The 26397-nt window shown below is 37.1% G+C and overlaps 1 protein-coding gene across 1 annotated transcript in view; it reads left to right on the top strand.

The window, feature by feature from the left end:
* ABCA13 (ATP binding cassette subfamily A member 13) overlaps window positions 1-26397 on the top strand; it is a 267673-nt gene that overhangs the window by 69873 nt on the left and 171403 nt on the right. The window contains exons 23-28 of the mRNA XM_006136374.5: window positions 4179-4373; window positions 8700-8864; window positions 12739-12916; window positions 15360-15499; window positions 21865-21978; window positions 25297-25387. Coding sequence (XP_006136436.4) covers window positions 4179-4373; window positions 8700-8864; window positions 12739-12916; window positions 15360-15499; window positions 21865-21978; window positions 25297-25387 — 883 coding nt within the window. The remainder of the gene's footprint in view (window positions 1-4178; window positions 4374-8699; window positions 8865-12738; window positions 12917-15359; window positions 15500-21864; window positions 21979-25296; window positions 25388-26397) is intronic.

Here is a 26397-nt window from a genome sequence, read left to right as displayed (position 1 = left end):
ATTTGCTTGTGGGGGAAAAGTACTTTTTAGACATATCCAATCCATATCAGACCCACTGAAAACATTTTTACTTCTTGCAAATGGTTCAAGTATATTTTTAGGTGCAAATTATGCAGCTAATATATGGCACGTAGTGGACATAGTTATGAAAGCATTTTTTTATTTGCAGTTGTGTGTGTGGGGGGGGCAGTTGATGAAGTTTTGTGATTGGTGATGTTGCTTCTCTTATCTATGCTTTTGATTCACCTCAGTACTAGACTATGGTAATATGCACTGTGGCACGCTGTCTTAAAAGGCCATTAAGAAACTGAATTTAACATAGACTGGTTGCTCATTTAATGAGTGGCTTTTTATATCAACCATGCATATAACTATTGCCCAGAAAATTGCACTACTTCTGAACTTCCAGAACAAGTTCAAAGGGTGGGTTATGGATAAAGCTACGAGTGGCTTGGTATATTGATGCTTAGGAACCAGATTTCTATTCTATGGAAGATTTTTGGAATAAAAATCTTGGGGGGAGGGGGGGAATCCTGTGGAGAGAACTATTAAAATTATTTGATTGACAGTGTAGAAAAATATTTATTTTGCATGTATAGTACATTAAAATTTATGAATAATATATATTCAATAGTAAAATGTCCTTATCATTAACATTAATATAAATTAAGTTGAAAAAAATAATCATTTTGATTATTCCTATTGAAACTTTTATTGAGATGTCATTTTTTCCCTCCACAATATTATAATTTGACTGAAAATGCATTTTTCATCAATGATTTTTCAACCAGCTGTGTCTGGGGATCTCATTAATCACCTCCCTCCAAATGTCCCTCTGCATAAGTGGTGGTAGCACAATCAACAGACATGCTCAAGGAGCAATTTCCTCCTCATGAACAGAGAGTTTCAAGCTCTCTGTTCAGCAAAGGCGCTTCTTGACCCTGGAACTCTTGTACCTTCTCAGGCTCATGGGCTACGTCTACACTGCCAGTTTTGCAGGCAGTGAGTATGCAAATGAGGCACAGATTAGCATATCAACATGCCTCAATTGCATAATTTATGCAAACCATTTTTGCGCAAAGGATTTTTGCAGGGGAAAAAAAGTAGTGCGCTTTCTTTTTGCATAAAACCCCCTTTTCCCGTCAGATCAGTAAACCACCTTTTTTTGGAGCATAAGGATTTGGCGGGAAAAGGGGTTTTTGCACAAAAAGAAAGCGTCCACACTACTTTTTTTCCACCAAAAAGTCTTGCATAAATTATGCAAACGAGATACAGCGATATGCTAATCTGCACCTCATTTGCATACTCTTTGCCAGCAAAACTGACAGTGTAGACATAGCCTCAGATCCCTGGACTTGTTCCTCTGAGCTCTCTACAACAGCTATCTTTTCTCCTTTGCTTTTGAGGAAGAGGGAGGCTGAGATTTTTGGAAATGTATCTGGGCTGGCAAGGTTTGTCTTTGCTTTCCATATTTGTGGAGGAGCAGGAGCCCTTTGCACTACTGGATAATACTATTCACTGCTAAATTAAATAAACTCACCTGTTTTTATTTCTTTCTTGCCCCATCACGATATTGTTATATTTATCTGATAATGTGATTTTGTATTTTTAAAATATCTGTGTAAATTCTCTGAGGACATGTCTAGACTGCAGCTTTCAAAAGAAGATATGCAAATTTGGAGTGAATTTGCATATCTTCTTCCGATCCTGTTTTCAGAGGAGGTGTTTTTTTTTTTTTTTTTTTAATAAAACAGTGTAGACGCGATTCTTTTGGAAAAAAACCAAACAAACCTTTTTTTGAAAGAACCCTGCACACCTCATTTTTTTAGGAAGAAGGGCTCTTTAAAAAATTTTTTCTCGAAAAACCACATCTAGAATGCTTTTTTCCCCCCCAAAAAAACTCTTCCAAAAATGGGATCAGAAGAAGATATACAAATGCAGTGCAAATTTGCATATCTTCTTTCAAAAGCAGCAGGCAGTCTAGATGTGCCCTCAGTTTTGGGGCACTGCATCATAAGCCCATGTCCTGGGTTTGTATATTTGGTGTTTCCAAGCCCAAACTTAATGACAAGTCTACACTAAGAAATTATTTTGAAATAACTACATTCAATATACTAACTCCCGAAATAACAAAATCGAAATAGCATGTCCTCACTACAGAAAGCCTCAAAATTAGTCCGAGGCAGGCTCTGTTCCTGTCCACATGCTACCCCAACTTAGAGCCTCAGGAAGCACTGGGGAGTAATTACTTTGAATGACTCTGGGGAGTAACTATTTTGAAATAGCAACAGCAAAGTGTCCACACGCGCACTATTTTGAAATAACTATTTTGAAATAAGCATTGTTCCCCAAGGAAAGCAGGAGTAAAGATTTTGAAATAACCAGCCTGTTACATCAGGGCTAAATGTTCACACTGCATTGTAATCTGGTTTTATACTTGCTTAACTTTAGTCTCACAGTCATGCTAACACATCCATACTGCGCTATGTACACCATATGTCTTGGGTCTTCTGCTTCAGCTATGTGTGATCTGAAAAATGACAAGGCTTGGAACCAAGTCACAGAGGAATTCGAACTCTAAACCCCATGTCCCAAACAGGATCCTAGGACTTGGGTCATAAATGCTTGCCTACTTGAGTGTGAAAGATTTGTGTGTGGGCAGAAAGGAGAGTTGGGCTGAAGTCAAAGCCTAAGATTAGTGTGCTGTAGACATACATTACATAAAGATAAAGAGGGGGACTGACAGGATTGCTGGACCCTTGGGCAATTTTTGAGGGGGAGCTCCATGTTTCTGGAAGGGCTGAGGCCTCAGTTCAAGGGGCAGGGCCGTGACAGCCAGCCTCCCCAGCACTTACAGACTGCCCAGCATGCCACCCAATATCCTGTCTTCTGACCCTGGGTGGGTGATGTCATATGCTTCAAAGATGGTGAGCAGAAGAGGATCGTTATTGAGTGGTCCAGTTCTGTCTTCCGGCATTTGGAGATTAGGGATTTGCAGAATATGGGTTTGCATTCCTGACCCTCTTGAATAATAGCCATTGATGAACCAATCATGAATTTACCTAATTCTGTTTTATCCAGTTATGTTTTTATTTTATCTAGTTATATTGTTGGCCTTTACAACTTTACAATGAGTTCCACAAGTTGATGGTGTACTGTGTGAAGAACTTTCATAAGTTTGTTTTAAATTCAATGCCTATTAATGTCATCCGCTGACCCCTAGTTCTTGCAATATGTGAAGGAGTAAATAACTCCTCCCTGGTCCCTTTCTCAGTACCATTCATGATTTTATAGATCTCTATAATATCCCCTCTTAGTTGTGTCTTTTCTAAGTTCAACAGTACCAGTCTTTCTAATTTTTCTTCATATGGATGTTTTTTCATATCTTTATTTTCATTGTCCTCTACGTCTGTTTGAATTAATATATTTTGAAGATGGGCAATTAAGACTGCATGCAGTTTTTTATGTCTGGGTGAACCATGGATTTATATAGTATCATTATGATTTTTTGTAGTTTTTTTTTAATCTATCCCTTCCCTAATGATTGTTAGCTTTCTTGATGGCCAGTGCACATGGATTGGAAGTTTTTAGAGAACTCTCCAAAATGATATCATTTTCATGTGTGATACCAACTAATTTAGAGCCTATTATTTTGCATGTAGAGTTTGGATTATGTTTTCCAGTGTGCATTATTTGCACTTACCAATATCGAATTTTATCTACCATTTTGTCCCCCAGTTCTTTAATTTAATGAGATCCCTTTTTAAGTCTTTCTAGTCCACTTTGAATTTAACAAACTTTAATAGTTTTGCATTGTTATGCCAATCTTTGTTGTGGTTTATAGGTGGTTCTACAAAAAAAAAGTATGTATGAAATTTATATGAATTTTTTCTATGCGTATTCAATGTTATACATTTGCCTGTCCAGATGGTGCCTATTAACTGATTAACATTTATGAATTAAAATAAATAGTAATGTAAAATGCACCTTATCACTTGATATACTCACACTTTACACTATATGGGCATCTAATCTTGATAAATATGTAATTGTCTTCCAATTCTATTAGTAATTATAAGGATAGTTATTTATGTTATGAGAGACATTAACAATATATTCAATTAAAAACACCTTGATACATTTCAGATGGGATAAATTTTAATCCACCTTTACAACAGTTTCTCCCCAGTGCCCTTGCAGTAGCTTTAGCTGGAAGATGTGACAAGGAAACACTTGGTCTCTTGCTGACGCTTCCTGAAAATGATAAAACGTCTCTGGCAGTGAAGGAACTTTGTTCTCTCCCAGCACTGGACATGTATACCATGATTATACTGATGACACAGAATTTGAACTTGCGTGATACTGTTTACAAGGTAAGAGGAAGAAGTACTTATCTTAGTAGCTCCAGAACGTTCAGGAATTAAGTAATCCAATTACTGCCCATAGTTGTATCCCATATATTTTGTTATTTTAGATCAAGGTTTCTCAAACTTCATTGCACCACAACTCCCTTCTGAACATAAAGTACTATGTGACCCTGGGAAAGGGCACCAAATCCTGAGCCCCACAGTTCTGGGGGCCAGTGTGAACAGGGTTGCCAGGTGTCTGGTATTGGCCTGGACAGTCTGGTATTTGCAGCCTCTGTCCAGTTAAAAAAACCCAGAAAATATTCTGTTTTTCTAGGACAAAAAGCCGGTTGGGACATTCTTCCCCTGATACATCTGGGAGGGAGAGGGCAGGAGGAGCATGGGGATTTAAAGGCACAGTGACTCTCTTTTGTTTGTGTGTGTGTGTGTGTGTGTGTGTGTGTGTGTGTGCGCACGCGCGCAATTGTGGAGGTTTTTTGGGTTTTTTTGCTGAACCAGTTTTTTTCCCCACCATGTTTGGTATGTTTTGTGAAAGTATCTGGCAATCCTAAGTGTGAAGCCAAAGCTTGAGGGCTTTAGCTCTGGGCAGTGGGACTCAGACTTTTGGCTTTAACCTCAGGCCGCGTCAAATCTCCCAGTGATTGCGAAAAGGTGCATGGAATCTTTTTTAGACACCCAACGGACCCAGATTTTGGTCTCATATCTCACCCAAAAGGCAGCTCTGTAATAAATACTGCAACATCTACAGTGTTCAGCCAACAGATGGAAGCTGATTTGTGACTCAGGCTTGCTTAGCACTAACAAGTAGAAATTCCCAAGCTGCGATTTCATAGTTCTTGTCACAATGTTCTAACTCTAATTCTGACTCTTTGGATGAAGCTACGAATGCTAGTATTAGTCTTCCACGTGAGCAATTGCTGCAGCTGTCACAGAAGTGTTACTTGATTATGTTCTGCCTTCTGAATCACCAATAAAATTGTCAGCTAAATGCTAATAACAAACGTTGGAGATCCTTTAAGAGTCAATAAAAACACAGTTCAATTTTCAGATCTTTTTTTGGCTGTGTTTCCAGAACTGGAACTTAGAATTAGTCATCTTTTGACATGTAAATTGTGCAAATGTGATGTGGCATCATTTGAGAGAAACAAGTCCTGATGCAACCTTTTTCAAGTCATTTACCTAAGACTGCAGTGCGTATATAAGTATTTTATTGGCTTTACTTGGCTTTGGAGCTTTATATTTTCCTAGTTTTCTGTTTTAGAAGTAAAAATGTTCCTAAGTTATAACTGTAACTATGTGCATGAGCTGAATGTAATCATGCAAATACATACCCTCCACCTTCAGTGCATAACTGCACTGGGGCAATTTTTTGTGCTGGATGAATACTGTGGCTAAAAACATAAATTAACAGAACAAAAATCTTTTTCTCACCAGACTCTAGCTGAAGACAATAGGTCCGAGAATCATTTGAGAGTAGTAAGATTGTACCATGGTTCAAATTTTCAGAAGCATCTAAGACACTTAAGAATCTAAAGTTTATTGGAATGTGGCCCCCTAAGTTTCAGTGAGACTTTGGCTCCTCTGGGTATGTCTGCACAGACCAGGACAGTGAGCCTGTGAGCTTGGGTTGATGATTCAGTCTTGTGAGGCTCATGCTACTACACCAAAAATAGCTGAGTAGACGTGGTCCAGGCTAGAGTTTGGGGTCGGAAGCCAAAGGAGGGAGGTGGGCTTCAGGCTCTGAGTTGCAACTTAAAAGCACTCTGTGCATAGCTGTTTTTAGCACAGCAATGTAAGCCTGAGTCTGTTGATCTGAGCCTGGCAGCTCGCTGCTGTGGGTTGTGTAAAAGTACCCAAAATGACTTGGATGCTTTTGAAAAATATTATTCCGTGTGCCTTTGATGTTACAATAGCTCATGTTTCCAAGATAGCATGGGTTATGGTCTAATATTTGCAATGGATGAGTCTCATGTGTAAGAATCACATTACTGCAAAGTGCAAGTAAATGTGGTCACTACATTTATTTTCACTTACAAAGGAAACTAAACCAGATAATTTTTTGTTCCTTTGAGAGCTATGCCACAACCCAGAGGCTGCTCACTGTGGCACACTGCCTCTTTAAAGCTGGGATTTCTGGGCTTGGCAAATAATAGGGAATTTTTGTATTTCCCCACAATCTGGCTTGTGGACGGTAACGTTCAGGATAACAGGAATGTTACAAAAATGTCTGGGGTCCAAGCTTGCATGCTTCCTTTCTTCCGTCCTTGACTTCCCTTTTCTTAATATTTTCCTTTCTCTCTCTGTCTTTCAGGTTTTTTGGTTTGAGTGCTAATTTTCTTTCACTTGTTTCCTGATTAATGTATTTCCTGTATGTGAAAGAAGAATAAAGTTATCGCAACTTTTAAGTTTCTCTTGTTGTAGTAGAGAATCTGCGAGTCCAGAAAACTCCGCACACTATCACATTAGCTAGCTCACTCCAGTTAACTTCCCTTTTTTGTACCACCACCTCTTAATGTCCATGTTAACAGAATTTTAAACCTCTAAATCATTTGAAGGGCTATCATAAAACTAGCTCATGTAATTATAGAACTAATAAAGTATATCTAAGTGGGTGAGATGAAGTTCAGCTGAATGAATACAACTCAACCGAAAAATGCAACATTTGCCCATGTTGACTAGGCTTTGTAGAAGTTAAGAAGTTTTAAGCTTGTATGTGGTTAGAATATTTGAGTGCTAGCATTGTACATAGCTTTCTGCATTATGAAGTGGGGGAGGGGGACCAAGCATGTGCTGCAGAAACTGAATGGCCTCTATGAATACATTTGGGCACAGTTAACCAGGAACAAGTCTGGATTTCTAGTTTGAGATGACAGTTATCAACAAAATTATTCTGCACAGGGTGGAATATGCATTCCTCGCCTTTGTGGTAGCTGATCTCCAGGATTATACCAGAGATCCTTGTTTTCGATGCCACATGTGTATAGTGAAACTGATGACTATGACAATAGATTGGTAATAAACAGACCAATCTCCTGAAAATGACGGGCTAAAGTGTTCCTAGAATGTGTACTTAAGTGAAGTGAAGAGAGGATCTTTGAGTTGCTTTTTGAAACATAGACCAAACTAAACAAAACAGTGACTCTCCTAATACACTTTCACAGAGCCTTGTCGATTTTAATAAATTCCCAGTACAGGGTCTCATTGTTCACTGGACTGTTTCCATTAATTACTTTTCATTGGTTTATAGGACTTTTTCTGTCTTAGCTGGCTAATTGTTTTCATTGTATGATGCATATTCCTGAATGTTTGATATTTAAAGAAGATATGCAAAAGAGGATAAAATTTGATGGACTAAATTAAACTTAATGGACTACATTTTCATAATAGAAAATGCACTAGTAAATATGGACGGAGGATGGAAATAGAGTATGAAAACAATGGAAAATGGCTATTTTTTCATCTCCATTGAACAGAAAAATATATTAAAACAGGTTTCCATTAATGTAACAAAGTGACCTATAAAAACATGCACAGCCTCCCCAGCACTCAAGATCTTCATTGGCAAAAGCAGAAGACAAATTGCTTTTAGATCCAAGTGTAAGATGAAATCTATAAAGTTGAGTGTTCTAGCTGTGAGACAATAATTATAAAGAAAGAGAAGGGTGGACGGGAAAGAACTTGCGTATTAGGAAATTGCAATTCAACATGACTTTAAAACCTACTGGATTGACAGGTCAGCTAAATGATTAGTTGTGATTTTTTTAATGTTAAATTTCTTCAATAAAGTCACAGTGAAATGTTAGCCCCATTGAAATGAATGGGAGTTTTGTCTTTGTCTTTAAAGGGACCAGAATTTCACCAATGGAATTGAGCCCTAAGTAGGAAAGGAGAGACATAGATATTTATCTAGAAAGCAGAAACACGTTCTGTATATTTCAATTTTAAACTTAAGGGGTTCTGACAGTAAAATGATTTTTGTAATTTGTGTTGATACAACAATTACAAAATTGGTCCAATACAAAGACAGAATTTGGTCCAATTATATAATTTGGTCCAATAAAAACACATTATCTTGCTTGCCTCATCTCACTTTGTTTAGACAAATTGTGAGTACATTGGAAAATTGTGAAAACATTGTAGTTATTTTTGATCATCAGTACCCATTCCTGCCATAGTCAATGAGAAAGCACAGTGGAAGTATATAGGGGAAACAGCATTTTCTGGAGCTTCTTTAAGCAGTGGAAGAAAGGCTTGAAGAATGTATAAACTCCATATTGTATGAATAGGGTGAATTTTATAATAATTGATGCTCACATTTTTCTCTTCTTCAAGATCATGTTACCTTCGGAGGTCAACAAGTTACTAAATGTCTTGCTGGAAGTGGTCTCAAGCATCAGCTCCCTTTTAAATAAAGTCCAACATCTCCTTGATAATCTTCCTATGTTCCTCCAAGCCTTCAAAAGCAAGGATCTGCCCGACATCTCAGCATTTCAACAGGTATGTGTGTGATCTTTCATCCATTAGCTGTATTTATAGTATAAGTATAATCACCTTTTATAAAGGATTTCCTTAAGGTCAAGCATTAAATACTAAGAAGGAATGTTGGACACAATCCTAATGTACCCCATAGACCATTGGGTGGTATTGCATAATGGGTTAATTGAACCTGTTGTGCTCAGGCCTCATTACATTTCGTAGTGTCTCATCGCCAGTACCCATTTCTGTTATAGCCACAGATTCTTCTGGTGATGTACCATCTATATACTGCTAGCTCTTTTTTTTGTTACTGTATGAAATCACAGCCTTAAGTGATATGGCAACTATCTGTTTGTTAATAATGACATCTATTCTTTGTGTAATGGAGATAATGGGCCATTCATTATTAACATTTATTTTTGTAGTTATAAAGCCATTCCTTTGATCGATGCCTTGCATAGTTTCTCCATCTGCTACTTTGTTAGAATGAAAATTGTTCACCTATTGTAAATCACAGCTCGTTTCTCCAAAAGCACTGCATGGGCAATTGATAGAGCCATAGTGTTGTGTCCTTTAATTTCCTCAGTGACTGGTAATTGTCTGCTTGGTAGGAAGGGAGGGTCTTGTGGTTAAAACATTGAATTTAGGGTAGCTGATTTCAGTTCCTAGAACTGCCATATATATATATATATTATCTTGACTATGCCACTTGGATCCCTCTGCTTCAACTCCCTAGCTGTAAGTGAGGGTAATACTTCCTCACTCTATTTGAAATGTAAGGTTTTTGTGGAAAGGGCTCTGACCATGTGTGTATGCACTAGTTAGCATGATATTGGAGCTATTCTAAAATAAACAATAGGTCATAATAAAGGACTCTCCAAAGGGCCAGATTCTGCTACTCTTTTCCCCACTGAGTAATACCTTATTCCAACAGCTTATTTTATCAATTTCAGTGGCACTACTTTCTGAAGAAAGGTGTTACTAAGAATAAAGATGACAGAATCTGGCCTTAAAATTGCAAACCTTTCAAATGCCTCACTGGTAGGTAATGCACACCTGCTTGTTGCTATTGAGTAATATAGTCAATGTTGCCTTAAATCCCACCTAGAGGACAATACCCGTTGCTGATGTAAATCAGCAGAGCTCCAGTTATTTCAGTAGTGGTATAAGATTTCCCCATAAGGCTCTAATTTATGTGGTTAAGTTAAAACCTCAAAATGTTACTCCAACAGGATTGCCTGTTTGTCTTTAACCCTTTTCTTGAATTCAAAGCTTCCCTGGCTATTTTATAGGCTTGGTTCTTCTAAAAAGGCATTTGTCCGTGTTTCCAATCTGTTGATCTTCCATTCTTTGGGCTAGCTTCTCAGGTAGTGTGTGTAATTGTAGCTCTATTAAAGTAAATGGAGATATTCAGATTTACATCAGTTGAGGATATGGTCTTGACGTTTTTGAAATCAATGATCTGATTTACAGAAGGTTCAGGGCCTTCCCCAGTGGGAATAAAATATTATTGATTGAGCCTTCCTAACGTCTCCCAGAGTTGATGGTTTGATAGAGTTAATCTTTGGAAAATCTTATTTACAAAACTTGGCAGAAAGAAGAATCCAACAGCAGAGGGGGCCAGCTCCTCACAGTTTTGCTCTCTTGTTTACTGCTACTTACATCATCCTGGACTGTGGCCAATCACACCCTAAAGTTTTGTGTTTTTTCATATCTTCCAATTTACTGATTACTTGTTCTGGCATAATCTTCATATTTTGTAGGGATTTTTTTTTGTTTTTGTTTGTTTGTCTTTTTAAACCTTCCCTCCTGGTAAATTTATGTCTGTTTTTGCCATCAAGTCTCCTCTCTAAACACTCAAGCAAAAAAAAAAAAAAAATCATTTAATTGTTTTAGCAATTCATTGTCTGTCTCTTTAGTTAATAAATTACCCATGTGGTTTCTCAAATGCCCTTCTGTGTACATTACTGACCTTTTGTTCCTTTATGTACCAGCAAAAAAGAGTTATTTATCTTAATCTTCCATTCATTCTCAGTCTTTATAGGTTTGGCTACATTTTTGCTATTTTCTAACATATACCCTTTTACCCTTGATTATTTTGTTCACTTCTCAGTTTATCCACATTGACCACATTTGTAACTCCAGTTAATGGTGGATATAACCCTTGGGCATATCCTAAGACACTTTCTATTTCTCCTGTGTCTCTTTCATGCAGGATTTTTTACCTTAGTGATTGTAATACTGAACTGCTTTCTGTTCTTAATTGCACTGTGGAAATATTTTGTAATGAATAATTTATTTGAAAAAAATCATTTTTTGTTGGTGAACTGATCATGAATTGTGCCAGTATGTTTGAAGATTAAAATTATTCACTGAATCTTCTATCACCAATTCTTGGTCTTTGTATCATTCACAAACAGTTCATTGCAAGTGTTCAGGATTTAAATGCTAAGTATTTTGATTGGCTGCTCAGGTGATTAAATGGTTAGTATGTTTTTGTTCTCTGATTTGCCTAATTCTTAGAAACAAGATTTCATTGCAAAAAATCATTATATGAATTCCTAGTTGTTTGCATTTATATATTCTATAGTACATAAAATTCTCTTTCACTGAGTGTTCATACCAGCAAATTCTTTGGAGATCTAGGCATTGACGTGCTAGTGAATACTGGCTTCTTAACTAGTACTCATTATACTACTTCACTTTGTTGATGATCACATTTCATTTAAACTATTGCCAAAGGTACAGCCTCCAAGCTGAGCATGCACTATTACATTCTTAAAGTGAAGTTCTGCTTTGAAAATGACTTTGAAAAAAATGATATGTTTCACATGTATAATGTCTGAGTGATTTCCATATTACACATGTTCAGTTTACTAGATTCAATGTTTTTTTCCAACTCCGCCTGGGTGCTGAAAATCTCCTTACCATTCTTTCTGGCATGGATATCTTCAACTGAGATAAATTTCAGACCGGCCAAATGCTTGTTTTATTTACATCTTTGCAACCCAACTATTGTAACCCATCCTCAGTTACAATTGTGCAACCATATAATCCTCAGTGGGATTGCACAACTGTGAGCACGTAATATCATACCTGCTATTGCACAGGTGTTATTGGAACTTAGCTCACAATAGAGTTGAAGGTATATAAGCTATAAAAGCAGGCAGATCAGACTCCCAGAGCAGCATCAGTTCTTCAGGACTGATGACAATAAAAATATTTCCTTCCTTCCTTCCTTTCGTTCATAAAAAGGTCCAATTTGTTCAAAATATACATATACCACCAGAAATAGATCTAATAAGAATATACCATTTTACATTTTTTTCAAAGAACAACTGTACTTTAATATTTTGAACAAAGTACAACTGTTTTCTTTGTAACAGGCCAATTTTCATGACAGACATTTTCTTCATGTAAAAAAATCTCTTACTTTTTTATTATCATCTGTATATAAAATGTGCCAGAAGAGCAATACATTGAATCCTACTTTTGTTTTGTTCAGAGTAGCAGCATGTCTGAAAAATGACCAGATAATTCAGAGGTCGGCAATCTGGTGGTCCTGATATTTACGTTCTTTTCCTGCCCAGTCAAACCATGAAATTACAACAATTTCAAAAGGTTATAGTAGTACATTATACTACCGTCTTTCACAGAGTAAGATGGCCATTGAAGTGGCGCTATCTATCGCTGACAAAGGTGATCATGAGAACAGAAGAGAGCACAACATGCATCTATTCTTGTAAACAATCTGAACACTGTCATTTTGTTGTTCTCCTTGGATGCAGTAATGGGGAAGAACATCTGACCTGTTCCTGCATCTGTGAAAGTTTTAAGTGGACAGTTTTAATTGTGTTGTAATTGGGATTCCATTCCTTAGTAGTTGTTGTTCTAGTTCTTACAGGGTGGCAAATCCAGAAGTTCTATTGTTGGATCCCTTCAGTCTTTAATCTCGTCAGTCTGTAAAGAAGAATCCTCTTTCTTCAGCAACACCAACATGTTCATTGACATGCCGAGGACCACTGAGCTCTTGGATGGTGATATGGCAAAATACAGCATTCCCAAAAACTCAAGTAAGAGAAGCATCAGTCACAAGTTGCATATATACGTACTTGCATTCAGAGTTTGCAGTGCATTCTAAACCTTCTCCTCTTAAATGGAAATGTTGAAATATGAAATGACATTGCAGTCCCGAACACAAGGAATGATTGATGAAAGTTTTTATTACACAGAAATGATTACGGAGAAAAGTGACAAGCAGTCCAAGTTATTTTGTATTCTTGCATAAAACAACAATAAATAGGACACCCCTGTCTCAAATGGGTGATATATATTGGAAGTTTATTGAATGTTCAAAATTAAATACATTTATTAGATACAAGGTTACAAATCTATGGCTATGTACTTTTATTTTGTGAACTTGATTTTATGGTATTTTATGGTAACATCCATCAGCCTCTGAATATAAGTAGAGAAGAATATCTTCTGTCTTTGCTTGTAGATGAATTTTTGGTTCCCATTAGAGTTAATATTCCAAATAGCCTGTGCCATGCTATTATTCCATATTATGTGTGTGAGGGACTGTTTTCTAGACCTATCACACATCCCTCCACCACCATGTGACTCATCCAAATTAATTTCAGTGATCTTACAGGAAAGAAAGTGTGACTCAGAGGTGTGAGTCCATTGCTGCTCTTTTGGAGGAGGAGTGGTAGTGATAAGGGGAGAAATATCTGCTTCTGGCTCTATGGTCTAACAGATAGCAACATCTTGCTTGGGCTGAGCTGTCTAACCAGGTGCACTGAGTGTGGAGTCAGGGCTCTTCATGAGCATTACCACTAACATAGGAAGAGAGTACCAGTCAGACGGTCCCTGGTTGTGCTTCCCCTACTAGTATTAGAGTTTCAGAGAGGCTGCACAGGTGATTGTGTATGGGTCCTTACCCCTCCTGCCCACTCCTCCACCCCACCTTATAAATCTCAGCCACCCTGGCTTCCAGTCCTCCATGCCCGTTACTGAACTTGCCTTATAGCCTTATAGGCCAACAGCTGGACAACAATTTCATAAAAAGTCCTAAAGATTTGCTCCAGTGCTTCAAATGGCAATCATGCTATTGCTCTGGCCTGGTCACCTCAGAGCCCTTGTTAATATTTTCCAGTTACAGATATTTCATGTAGAGGACAACTTTCTTAGCGGTTGTGGAGGTCTGATCTGGTCCAAGAACTGGGTTCTGGAAAGTCCCTTTGGTTACAGTCCTGGCTCTGACATCCACTCCTTGGTTTTTGGGCAGTCCACTTGATATTTCAAATTCTAATTCATTTCTCATTCCTTTGTAACTAGCGATGATATAACTGAGCCGAGTAAAATTTTTGTTAAAAAGTCTTTTATTTTTTGGCAGATACTGAACCTATTTGTGAATTGAGGTCAAATACAGCAAATATTTTCAAGAGGAAACCTTACGTTTCTTGGGAAATGCTGAAATGATTTGTTTTGACATTTAGTTTCAAATTAACTTTTCAAAGTGATTTTTTTTTTGTTTGCTTTGGGGACAAAACCAAAAACTTAGTTTTTCTTAGAACGGCTTCTAGAATTTTTCTGCAAACTGAAAAATCAATTATTTGCTCAGCTCTACTAGTGACATTACTCAGTGTTTGTGTAGCACAATATGCTCCAGATGAAAATGACTCTTGAGTAGGGAAAGAATTATCAGATAATTACAGATCCTTCATTGGTCTATAGTTGATGTTAGTCTCATACACTTTAAAGAAACTTTTGATCGGTATGAGAATTTTTAACACTGACTCTTCCCTCAATGTTTTATTTTGTGTATATTTTTGCCTATGCACTTTGATTCTAGAACTGTAATACATGACCCCAGCTTTTATGATAGGTGCAGTGTTTTCACTAAGCCCTGGTCTGCACTGTACAATTGGGTTCATATAAGTCAGCTTACAATGACTTAATGGTGTACACACTACTGCTTTCCTTCCACCAATGTGCTCTGCTACACTAGCATGGTAACTTCACCAGAGGTGCAGTGCTTATATCAGTGTAGTTAGGATGACTGGGTCTGTGAACACTGTATTACTTATCTCAGCTGTTGACTATCTTGTCAATTTCATGGCTCCATGCATTTCTGGTAGGGAACGCAGCACAAACAGAAGAGGGTTAGTGAGTAATTACTGTGGTGGCTATAAATCAACCTAATGTAGGTTGACTTAGGGCTGTAGTATAGACATGCCTTAAGGTTCTAATCTCTTTGGGTGATGATTGTTCTCACTTTAAGATAAGGTTGTGGATCCCCAGCTTCATACAAATTCAGGCATTTGGGGAATGAGCTACGTCTCTCCAAAGAGCTGTAGTGATGTTCAGTGAGAACTGAAGGGTTTCAGCACCGTAGAGAGGCCAAGCCTAAGTTAACATGCATAGGCATTATGTTGCTGAATTAATCATCGACTTGCACCATCTCATAAATATGGTCTCTCTCTCTCTCTCTCTCTCTCTTCTTTACCACAGCTCCATTTTGCTTGCAGCTTTATCAGGAAATTTTACAGTCACCTAATGGAGCTTTAGTGTGGACCTTCCTGAAGCCCCTGTTACATGGGAAGATACTGTACACTCCCAACAGCACAATGTTTAACATGGTGATAGAAAAGGTGAGCATATAAAGAAAATAAAATCAAATATCTGTACCTGTGTGGCTGAAAGAAATAATGGGAAATCTAAAAAAACGGTCAGGGTTTTTTTTTCCCTCCAGCTATTATGCATTTCCTTGGTGGCTGATGACATTGGTGACTGCTTAGACGATGAAAAATTCTAAAGTGTCTAAGGTTTTTCTTGGGAGATATCCTGTGTTTAATAGCCCTAGTCCCAAAGATCTTACAGCCGTACTCTTTTTCACAGATACTCTTCTTCTTCTGTGTTTGCACAGTGCATCACACAGTGGGTCTATAACCAAAGGTCCTAGGAACTATTGCAAAGCAAATAAATAATAACTATCATGATCTATTTTAAAAAGGCTTTGTACGTCAGGGGAAATGTTTGTATTTACCTTGCAAATACGATACTTGTGAATATGGAATTGTTACAGGAATGAAAATGTAGCTTAATTTAAAAAGTTAACATAAAGCATCACTGTTTGATAACAGAATATAAAATACTTTCTTTAACAATAGTGTATTCCATGGTAAATGAAGGTCAGTACAGTGTTTAACTTTCTAATTTTCTAAAAAGTAAGATATTAAAGTCTAAGGATATGTCTATACTGCCACCCTAGTTCGAACTAAGGTGGCTAATGTAGGCATTCGAACTTGCAAATGAAGCCTGGGATTTAAATATCCCGGGCTTCATTTATATGTTCCCGGGCGGGTGCCATATTAAAATGCCCATAGTTTGAACTACCTGCTTGCGGCTACACGCGGCACGGACTAGATAGCTCGAATTAAAGCTGCTAATTCGAACTAGGGTGGCAGTGTATGCATACCCTAAGTGAATTGATAAATGTTAGAATGACTTAGTAGCTTCAAGTACCCCTTTGTGAAGTTTACAATCAAAACGAAGAAACTGGTTTGGGTGACCGATTGTTTCGCCCTTGATGTGCTGAATTGAATATAATTCATTTTAAAACTTTAGGCTGATTTTTTTTTTTTAAAGGTGATCTTTTGATTTTACAGATGCAAATTCTAAGTGGTAATAAGTTTAAAACTCTGCATGCAAAATTACATTCTGTGTTACAGTGACATCAAGAATAATGCATTATAGAGATTTCCATGTTATTTTGCCGTTTAGTATATTACGAACATTATCTTAATAGGATCAATAATAAGACAGATAAATCTCTCAGCTCATGTTGAATTTTATTCTAGCTCTTAAGTGAAGTAGAGTCTACTCAGTAACAGCTCTGAGATTGCCAAATTATCTTAAAATGAGACAATTTTACTGTTTTTTTTCTATCTTCTGAAACTACACAGAGATTCTATCAGCCCAATAAATCTATTAACATGGTTGGACCTCAGACAGTTCCATCAGCTCATTCAAGATGTCCTGTAAAAATAAATGCTAGACTCACCAAATGAAGCTAACAGATAGGTCCCTCTTATCAAATCCATCTTTAATCTTTCTGTTGAAGAGTTTTATTAATTATTATATCCTATGGAAATTAAGACAAACCAAATATAAATTCCTCTAAATAATCACAGATATCCTACATATCCGCAACTTAGGGAAAATTGCCATTAAAGTAGTGGTGGAAGTATACTGAAGGATTGTACCCACTCAACTGCTATTCACCCACGGTAGCCAGATATATGTAAGGGCACCATATGGGCAGGCAGAATAGGCAGGGATGGTGTCCCTAGCTTCTGTTTGCCAGGAGCTGGGAATGGGTGACAAGGGATGGATCATGATAATTGCCTCTTCTGTTTATTCCTCTGAAGCACCTGGCATTGGGCACTGTTGGAAAACAGGATGCTCATATTTAGAGCTGAAATGTATCTGCCCCTTGCTGTAACGCACTAGACCCCACTCTCCTTCCAGAGCTGATGGAGCCTGATGGGGTCAATCTCGGTCTCTCTCGCTCTACAGAGTTACTAACAAAGTAAGAATATACATTAAAATGTTAAGGGTAACCAGTGTCCTTTAAGTGACTTGCCATAAGAGGTCAGAATATGTTAGTGTTAGAGCTGAGTGGGTCTAATAGTTATTTAATTTTCTGTCTTTTATGTAGCAATTAGATGCAGTGCTCCTGTCAGCTAACTGCTAAATTGTCTGCCAAAAAACAGCAGACTTTTCCAGTTCCTTGGCAGCCCCTGGATAGAGATTGTGTGTGGGGGGGGGGGAAGGGGAGACGATGGGGTTGGTTCCTCCCTCCCCATTTGGTGCTTGGCTTTTACTGAGTATGTTCAGTCTGAAGCCTCTGCCTCAGTTTACATCCCCATACTTTCACTCTCCTCCCCCCATCACAGCTTGCACAGGTTGCCCCCCTCCCCCCCCGCAAAATCTGAAATGGTGCCCCTGGATATATGCCACAAGAGAAGAAATATGTTTGCATTTTAGGGTAGTTTTCATGTTTTGTTTCATAAAGTGGAATATCTCATCTCAAGATTGTTGAAAATCATTCTTACAGAAAGTCATTACATTTGCTTTCTCCCTGTGATAAAGAATTCAGAAGTATAAATCAGTATTGACCACTCAGTTTGCACATATAATAAATAAATGACTGCATGTTCATTGACGTTGGTTAAGTTCAATAAACATTTGTATTTCACTCTGAGCCAATCAGAAAGCAGATGTTCATCTCTGTTTCTTATTTGGCTCATCAGAAGCAATGTGTATTTCTTTCCATATTACTGCATTCCCATTTAAGGTGATATATCGTTCTTTAGACTGTTACATTTAAGAAGTTTATAGCCTTTGACAGATTTTTTCCAATTTTTCTAATTAAAACAGAATGCATGAAACAATACATCAAAACAATTCAGAAGTAAAAGAAAACAAGTCTGACAAACTCATCCTGATTTTTGGATTCTTGCCACTTTGCTCACCAATCCTTTCTTTATAAATATCAAGCCTTCATAACAAGAGAAATAGGTTTTTATTCTACAACTGTAATTGGTAGTCTCATGAAGTTCGATTTTTGAAAAAAACACATTTGTTTCAACTCCTGTTGTAATATAATATTTCCATATAATAAAATGCTTTAACAGGATGACAAGCACCCTCAACTGAATGTTTCTTACATTCCCTTATTCGCAAAATTAGAAGGTTTATTCAAGGGTGAGCTGTAGGCTATACCAGAGAAAACTTTTGGTGGAATTCAAGTCTCCAGCCTTTATCAAAGCTGCTATCCACACATGTCACGTCTCAATATCTTGCAGCCCATTTTGAGCCATTTTGGCTGACATTTTCAAAGAAAATTCAGCCCCAGATAGGCACTTGGGCTGAAATTTTCAATGTCAAGTGGTTAGAGTTTGGCCAAATTAACTATGAACCTTTACAAAATAATGTATAGTGGAGTTATCAGGTGCCCTTAATAGTAAGCAGTGCTATCACCCCCACACATAATGCAGCTGTCTTCGTTCTTTAGCTATGCCTGCTTACATCTAAGGAGACTCTCCACTGAACTCTTCCCGCACAATTTTCTGGGTCTTAAAGGCATAATAGTCACCCAGGCAGTTCTTAAAGGTCTATAAATTGGGTACATAGAAAATGGTGAACTGAGATTTAAAAATTTAGACCACCCCCAAACCTCAATCCTTATTTCAGTCTGAATTGAACCTGAACTTTCAGGGTTGATTAAGTGACATATTTCCCAGTGATAGGCATCCCTCTCTTCACACTTCACTCCTTGTAATGAAGCTCTTGTGGCCTCTGCCAGAGAATTTTATTCCCGTACCGGCCACCAGCATTTCCTCTGTAAAGACATAATTGGCTGCCAATACCTACCCTAGTACCTCCCTTTCCCAAGTTTTTAGCAGCTTAAGCATATATTTCCCATAGATACTTTGGACCAAGTCTGGACATGTAACTTTGTAAAATTCACTTAATGCTGCATTAAGTTTTGTACTTTTGACAGGAAGGATTAGAATAAATCTACCCCCAATCTAGTTTGCGAGTCAGTGCAGAAGCTTTTTTGTTAAGGAATGCTGTGCATCCCTTTCCTAACACCATCATTAGATCATAATGAAGAGATCTAGTTCCTAAAAGCAGCTAAGATGGCTACAATATTAACATAAGCAAAATAAATATCATGGAGGAGTAGATCTATAATTTGGTAGGCAAGGGGAAAATAAGACAGACATTTAAAGAAAGCTTAGAGGAAGCATAGTTTAGTGATGTAAGGTACTGGAATGTGACACAAGGTCTGGACCCACATACGTGATGTCAAATGGAATATGGTTTTTCAATTTTTATTTCCCAGCCTGTTTACTATGTTTAACCTTTATTTGCTTGTTATGTAATAAGACTTCTTAGCTTGACAAAAATAATATACTTAAGATACTTTGGGATGGTAGTGATGTCCCCTAATTAGAAGTTGTCCATAAACATTCGATTGATGTTGTGCAGATACAAGTGAAAGTACTGTTAATTAGCTGTGTTATCCATTGCCAATTTTTATGTTATATGCAAATATCTGTTTATTTCTTTTTAATAGAATCAATGGAAAGTGAATTGCCAAAATCAAACATGAGAAAACACTTGTACATATGTAAGGTTGGGGCAGGGAAGAGGCATACTTTTTTTGGCTTGGAATAAATCTGAATATTTTGTAGCCATCAGAGAGGTTGGGGTGCTGTATTTCACTAGAAAAAATAGCAGTCTAAACTTTAATCAGGTTTAAAGTATCTTTCAGAACTGTTATCTCTAATAATACTAATCCTTTTATTTTTCCTTTTGGTGTTTGTTCAAGAATCAACTTACAACTCAAAAGAGTTTTCTTTTACACCGTCATACACAGATAAACACATCTTTTCTTATAATTCCCTGATGTAATGTAGCTTTATCATGATGATAATGATCAATAGGACAGAACTGGCTATAGAATGTATTACTTCAAATAATACTTATCTATATTTTCAGAGTGAATTAAAAACCACCATTAGTTACAATAGCTTAGTGTTTTATCATCGTACAATCAAATTTGGAGAAATTATTTTATAGATGTATGTGTGTTGATATAACATTGACTTTGATCAGATTCTATAACTCATATTAATTTCCTGTACCTGTTTTTGCTATTTGCAATCACACCATCGTCAAAATCAACTTTGCGCTCTCTGTCAGTATCAGGTGTTATAATTTGTTTGTCTGTTATTCCCTAAAACATACACTTCCCTCAGTTGTATCACAAAAAAATCATCTCTTGAGCTTTTATATATAACAGCTTTGAGGGAGTCTAATTTTTTTTCATGAAACAGTTTTCTGTTGGACAGTGCAATTTAGTCCAAATTAAAACATTTTGCAGCAACATGTACATTTAGATGACATTTTGATAGGAAAAAGTGAAAATGAATTGTTTAACTTTCTCATTTTGTTTGTGTTGCACTGCTTCATCCAGTAATATTAACCTGTCTCATTTTAACTTAAATGTTTAATTAAAATATTACATTTAATATTATACTAATTCTATGTGATTGCAACAGTGTTTCCTGATTTTTTTTTTTAATTACAATGCTAACATTTTTTCTCAAATTGTGATGAATTTGGCCATCTAATCAGGTCAGTCTTTGGTGCACCTTAGTTACGTTGGTAGATAATTCAAACCTTGCTGCAGATGACTTGAGTGATAGTGGAACACACTGAATTTTTTTATTGACTGGTTCATGTGCAAAGTTCAGTCCAGTCACTACTAGATCTGTCTAAATGAGAAAAGTTAACTGATCTACTGACCCTTCTGTGAATAAAATCACTGTGATTGATGAGTCACGGTGATTGGGAAGTCAGGTTATTCATAACTCCTGTATTTGGAGAAACCACACATGGACATGTAGTTCAAAGTCTATCCTTGGGTGAGGGCAGAAGGAAAGAGTGTGGGTGCTCCTCAATACGGTCAATTGAGAAGTTACCTAATTCTGTCGTCTTTCCTACTGGACCCTGATTCAATAAGCACCAAAACTGTCCTCAAAGTTGCGGGAACTGTATGTTTCATCCAGATATTCCACTTCTTCCCATGTAGGCAGTGCTGTGATCAAGAGAGAAGCTTTAATTTGAACTTCCTGGTTTTTGACCGGCTCATTATGATACCCTGCATGAAAGACACTATATAAAAATAAATTTTATATTATTACTCTTCATGTGGGAAGCATATGCAGAAAGCCTTTTCCTTTGATCTGTTAGTCTCTGAATAATGAATCATTTTTGGTTTCCTTTGAAGATAAAAGGAAACACAATGCACTTATAACTGACAATTAAAGTTGACATGCAGAAGAGTTTCAGGAGATCTGAACCACCCCAGTTGCTCCTGTTTCCACAGAAATTACTGTGTGTGTTGTTCATTTCACTTGGCTTCATTTCTCCCTTTTAGGCTAATCACACATTTAGTTTTGTGGAGCAGCTGAAGATTTATTCTGAGGCATGGCTGAGGATGTCTGAGGTATTTAAGAAGAGTGAAAACTTCTCCAAGATGAATCAGCTCCAGGTTGGTGAACTGTGGGTGACCAATACTAACCACAGAGACAAATAGTTGAAGAGTTAAAGCAGTAATTAAGTAGTAATTCTAGAAATATTAGCTCACTGTAGGAAAAGGAGTTCTGGATCAGCCTTTTCAAAAGTCCTCGCTTTGAGGTAGAGCAATTACCAGAAATGCTATCGGTTATTGGTACAGGCAGCACAGACATGAGAGTTTTTTATCTTTTGAGTGGCACTTGAAGACAGTACATCTGTTTGATCCTGCTGAAGTTTATATTATAGACCTACAATAGTGTGGTCCTGAAAATCTTCACAATTTTAAAGTAGGTAAAATAAGTAGTTACCTCCCTGTCTGCAGTATTGCCATTGGAAATACAATGTTATATTGGATTGGAAATGCAATGAATAGTACAACTGCAAATTTATTTAGTTATCTAAAGCAACTGACAAGTTTTAAAATATCTGTTACAGCTTGAACTTGCTTAATTCTTACAATTGTGTCTCCTAATGTAATGGTTCAGTCCTCATAGGGATAATGGAGGACATTTAAAATGCAACAACAGTAGTGACTGCATAAATGTAGGACCTTGTTAACAGTTCTCTCTCAGTGGTTTCCAAGTCATATCTTCTTTAGTCGCTGAAATGTAGTTCTGGCAGTTTTTACCCTTCACCATCTGCAGAGCCATTAAACTGTGGAAGAATTAACTGATGCTCATGCATCAACAATAGAATCAACAATAGAATTGTTAATTAAGATTCAATTAAGGAATGTTACTTGCAAACCCTGAAAAGCCTCACAGAGCTAATTGTTAGTCCTTTTTCTTGGACACTGAGCAAATGAGATGGAGAAATTGAGATAATGAACATGGAAACTGAAGATGCCATTTTCCAGGCAGTGTTGTTTGAGCAACTGCTAATAGTTCAATGCTCCAAAATGTTGTATTTTATAGAACAAGCTAATGGAAAGGTCTCTGCATCAGCCAATTTACAATAAATGTATAGATGGGTTGGAGTAGCAAGGGTAACAATAAGGCTGTGTGGTTGGTTACTTTTAGGCATGTACATATATAACACCAACAAGTGGAACTGAACCTGGGACCTCTGGAGTGACCACATGAGCTAAAAGCCAGCTTGCTCTTAGTTACGGCTATAGAGCAGGCTCATTATTCTATTTGCAAATGGTCCTGGTGCTACTATATGGAACAGTACACCACACCCAGCAGGTGTTGCGTGGGTTACATATTCTAATATGTATCTGCTAAATTCAAGGGGGTAGGGTCTGATATTCTTGTTCATGCTGAATAGTACTTTATTCCATGAGTAATCCCACTGCAGTTAGTGGGGTTACCCATGGAGTAAGGAGCTATTATACTGAATTCGAGGGGATCAGGACTGGAGATGAAATACGATCTACTGGTTAGGGCACTAGCCAAGTCTCTTGTCAGAAACATTTTGTATGACCTGGGCAAGTCACTTAGCCTTTCTATGCCTCATGTCCTCATCAGTAAATAAGGATAATAGCACTGCCCTATCTTTATAAGGGTGTGGTGAAGACAAATACACTAAAGATTTGTGATGTGCTTAGATAAAACCATAATGGAGGTCATATAAGTACCTCTAAATAGTCTGTAAATAAAAATAATAACCTTTTAAGATACCATCTCCCATCCTTACCATTGCATTACCTTAGTACTCTAGCCAGCACTGTACATTACCCTGTACACTGTACACTACCCTGATGATTCTGATCTCCACAGGTGGGGGTTGTCTGGTAGAAACCATTACTTTTACAAAGATATCCAAGACTAACAGTGAGGAAAATATACTAGCAGGATTCTGCCAGCTTGGTGAAGCAATTATGGCTTATACTGCACAATATACATTCTGTTTTGAGTGTACAGAATGGCTAGGCACCTTGCGATAAAAGAGAAATTATTCACTTGAGTCTCTACTAAATCACTTGAATACAAACAAGTATTCAGAAAGACATAGAAACAGGAATCTATCAAATTCCCTTGGTGTTTAGAATTCAGACTCTGATATGGAAGTTTAGAATGTGAAATGTTTGTGCTACAGACATTCACATAAATGATATGCTGTACTAGATCACTGGGAACTTGCCGTATTTCTAAGTACAGAAAGGGAGATTGTGCTGGACCCAGGAGATAGCACTTGAAAAGCCTTTCATCTAGCATTCAATTATTTTAATTAGTTACCTATTGTTTGACTGATTCTGCATTCCGTCAGCGCCAAATTCATAATATAACAAGAGCTGGTCACTTTTACAATCCATTAAAGCTGAAGCCTGTAAGACCCTGACTGCCCTGTGCTCCCATTGATCTAGGGCTTGTCCCTGAGAATGGGTATTCTTTTTAAGTGCTTCTTTTGAATCCAAATCTGTTGGAACCATAAGCCTAATCATTAACTGTGTCTCATTATGAAGTGCATCTGCCATTTTAGAACCGCGCTTACTTCCCTTACACACACATGTGATGTTAGATCACTAATGCAATTATTGATACCTAAAATGTGGAATATTGGACCTGAGTTTACAGAAAGTTTTTTACAGTGAGCATCTTTGAAAAAAATCTCTTATCTTTTTTATTATTAATAAGGTATGAACAGTTATTATTAGTTAAGGTGTGAACAGATATTGGCTATATTCTCCACTTACAATATAAAAAAGTAAAAGTCTAAACAAACACTTCAAAAGCCGACTGTACACACTATAACAAATCCAAATCAGGCTAATTAATTTTGTTGAGTTTTGGGTCTTTTGTCATAATACATTTGAAAAGCATGGTCATATCTTTGGCCTCATTGCATCAAGACCAATGGCTGAAAGATACCAAATACCAGTTTATTTCCTAGTAGCTCTCAATTCTTATTAGAGCACTAGTTTACCAGGGGCAGTTTGAAACAACATAAACAGATTTTTTTTTTAAGAATCCATTTTCTGATTTTAAACAGTTAATTAAGAAAACTCTACAATCTCAGTTGAATAACAGAAACAAAAGAGAAAAATAAGTTGAGGATGATGAAGCAAATGTATAATTTGTTATATCAATCTGCTATAGGCATTTATTTGGTTCCCTTCTATGTAGTATCTAATTGCCTGAGAATCTTCAGTGTGTTTCTCCTCATACTTCTGTGAGGTCATTTTACAGATGAGGAGCTGAGGCCCAGACTCTGAGAGATGCATACGGTCACACAGTGGAAATCTATGGCTGAGAAGGGAGATCTGTGTAGGTCTATACATACATGTAATAAAATCAGGCAATGATAAATAGCACAGATTTTGTCTTGTACATTATTTCTCTTACTTTAGGAAGCTCTTCAAAACAATTTTATAAAGAACTTCATAGAAAGACACTTGAATATTGATGTGGGGAAGCTCGTTGAAAAGCTGCAAGAGTATGGTAGGTGTATATACGAATGGACACACAGCATTTATTATGCTCAAGACATTATGTATGACTGAAATTTAGCAGTAATAATTCTTGGTTATGATTCACATTGCTCTCATTTAGAAAAACATAAAGTGCACCTTCTCTCACTTCAGTTTCGAACATTGTAAATATTTGTTGATCATTTATCATCTTGCAAATAAATACAGTTCTTTTCAATGCATCAGGTCCGAAGAAATAAAATCCATCCATTTCACTAATAGACCAAGATTTAATACCTTTTAAAATAACAATTCCCTTATTTTATAAATCATGTGAATACCCTTCTTTCTCACCTTATGGGCCTGATCCTTACAACTTTTGTTGATCCAAATGAGAGTAGCAAATTCTATTTCACGAAAAAACTCAGGGTCTGAAATTTGTTTCTATTCCACATTGGAATGAAAATGAGACATTTTGAAATATTTCATGTAAAAACATGAGTGCTACAGAATAGTCAGTAGCTTGATGGTCAAAGCACTTATCTCTCATGCAGGCAACCCAGGTTCAAGGGCCTGCTCTGCCTGATTTGGAGTCATTCATTCAGTTTTACTAGTTGGGGCCGATCCATCTTCAATGGGTCAGAGAGGAAGAGACTGTGTAATGTGGTGGTTAGTGCACTTACCTTTCAGGTGGGACATTCAAATCTGATTGGCTGGAGCAGGGGCTTGATCCAGGTTTGGGCCTTAACCTTTGGACCATTCTTGGTGGAAGAGGGGGATTATATCTTTTGTTCATAACCAAAGAGCGAGAATTTCAATATGTACCCAAGATATTGTTTCAGTGAATCAGCTTTTTCTGACAACCGGAAGTTTCACTGAAAAATTCTCAACCTGCTCTATGGGATGAGAACCTTAGTCTTTCTTGAGCATTTGATTCTGCATAGGAATATGCAGAAAAGATACTGGACTCTGCAAGGTTCTGTGTGCCTCCTCGGAGATGCTAAATGTCTTCTACTTCAGTGAAGTCATTGAAAATCAAGT

The sequence above is a fragment of the Pelodiscus sinensis genome, chromosome 2 (genome assembly GCF_052426305.1).
Source record: "Pelodiscus sinensis isolate ZL-2025 chromosome 2, ASM5242630v1, whole genome shotgun sequence".
In the NCBI taxonomy this organism is placed as follows: Eukaryota; Metazoa; Chordata; order Testudines; family Trionychidae; genus Pelodiscus; species Pelodiscus sinensis.
The sequence above is the reverse complement of the archived record's forward strand: the minus strand, read 5'-3'. Positions and strand labels throughout refer to the sequence as shown.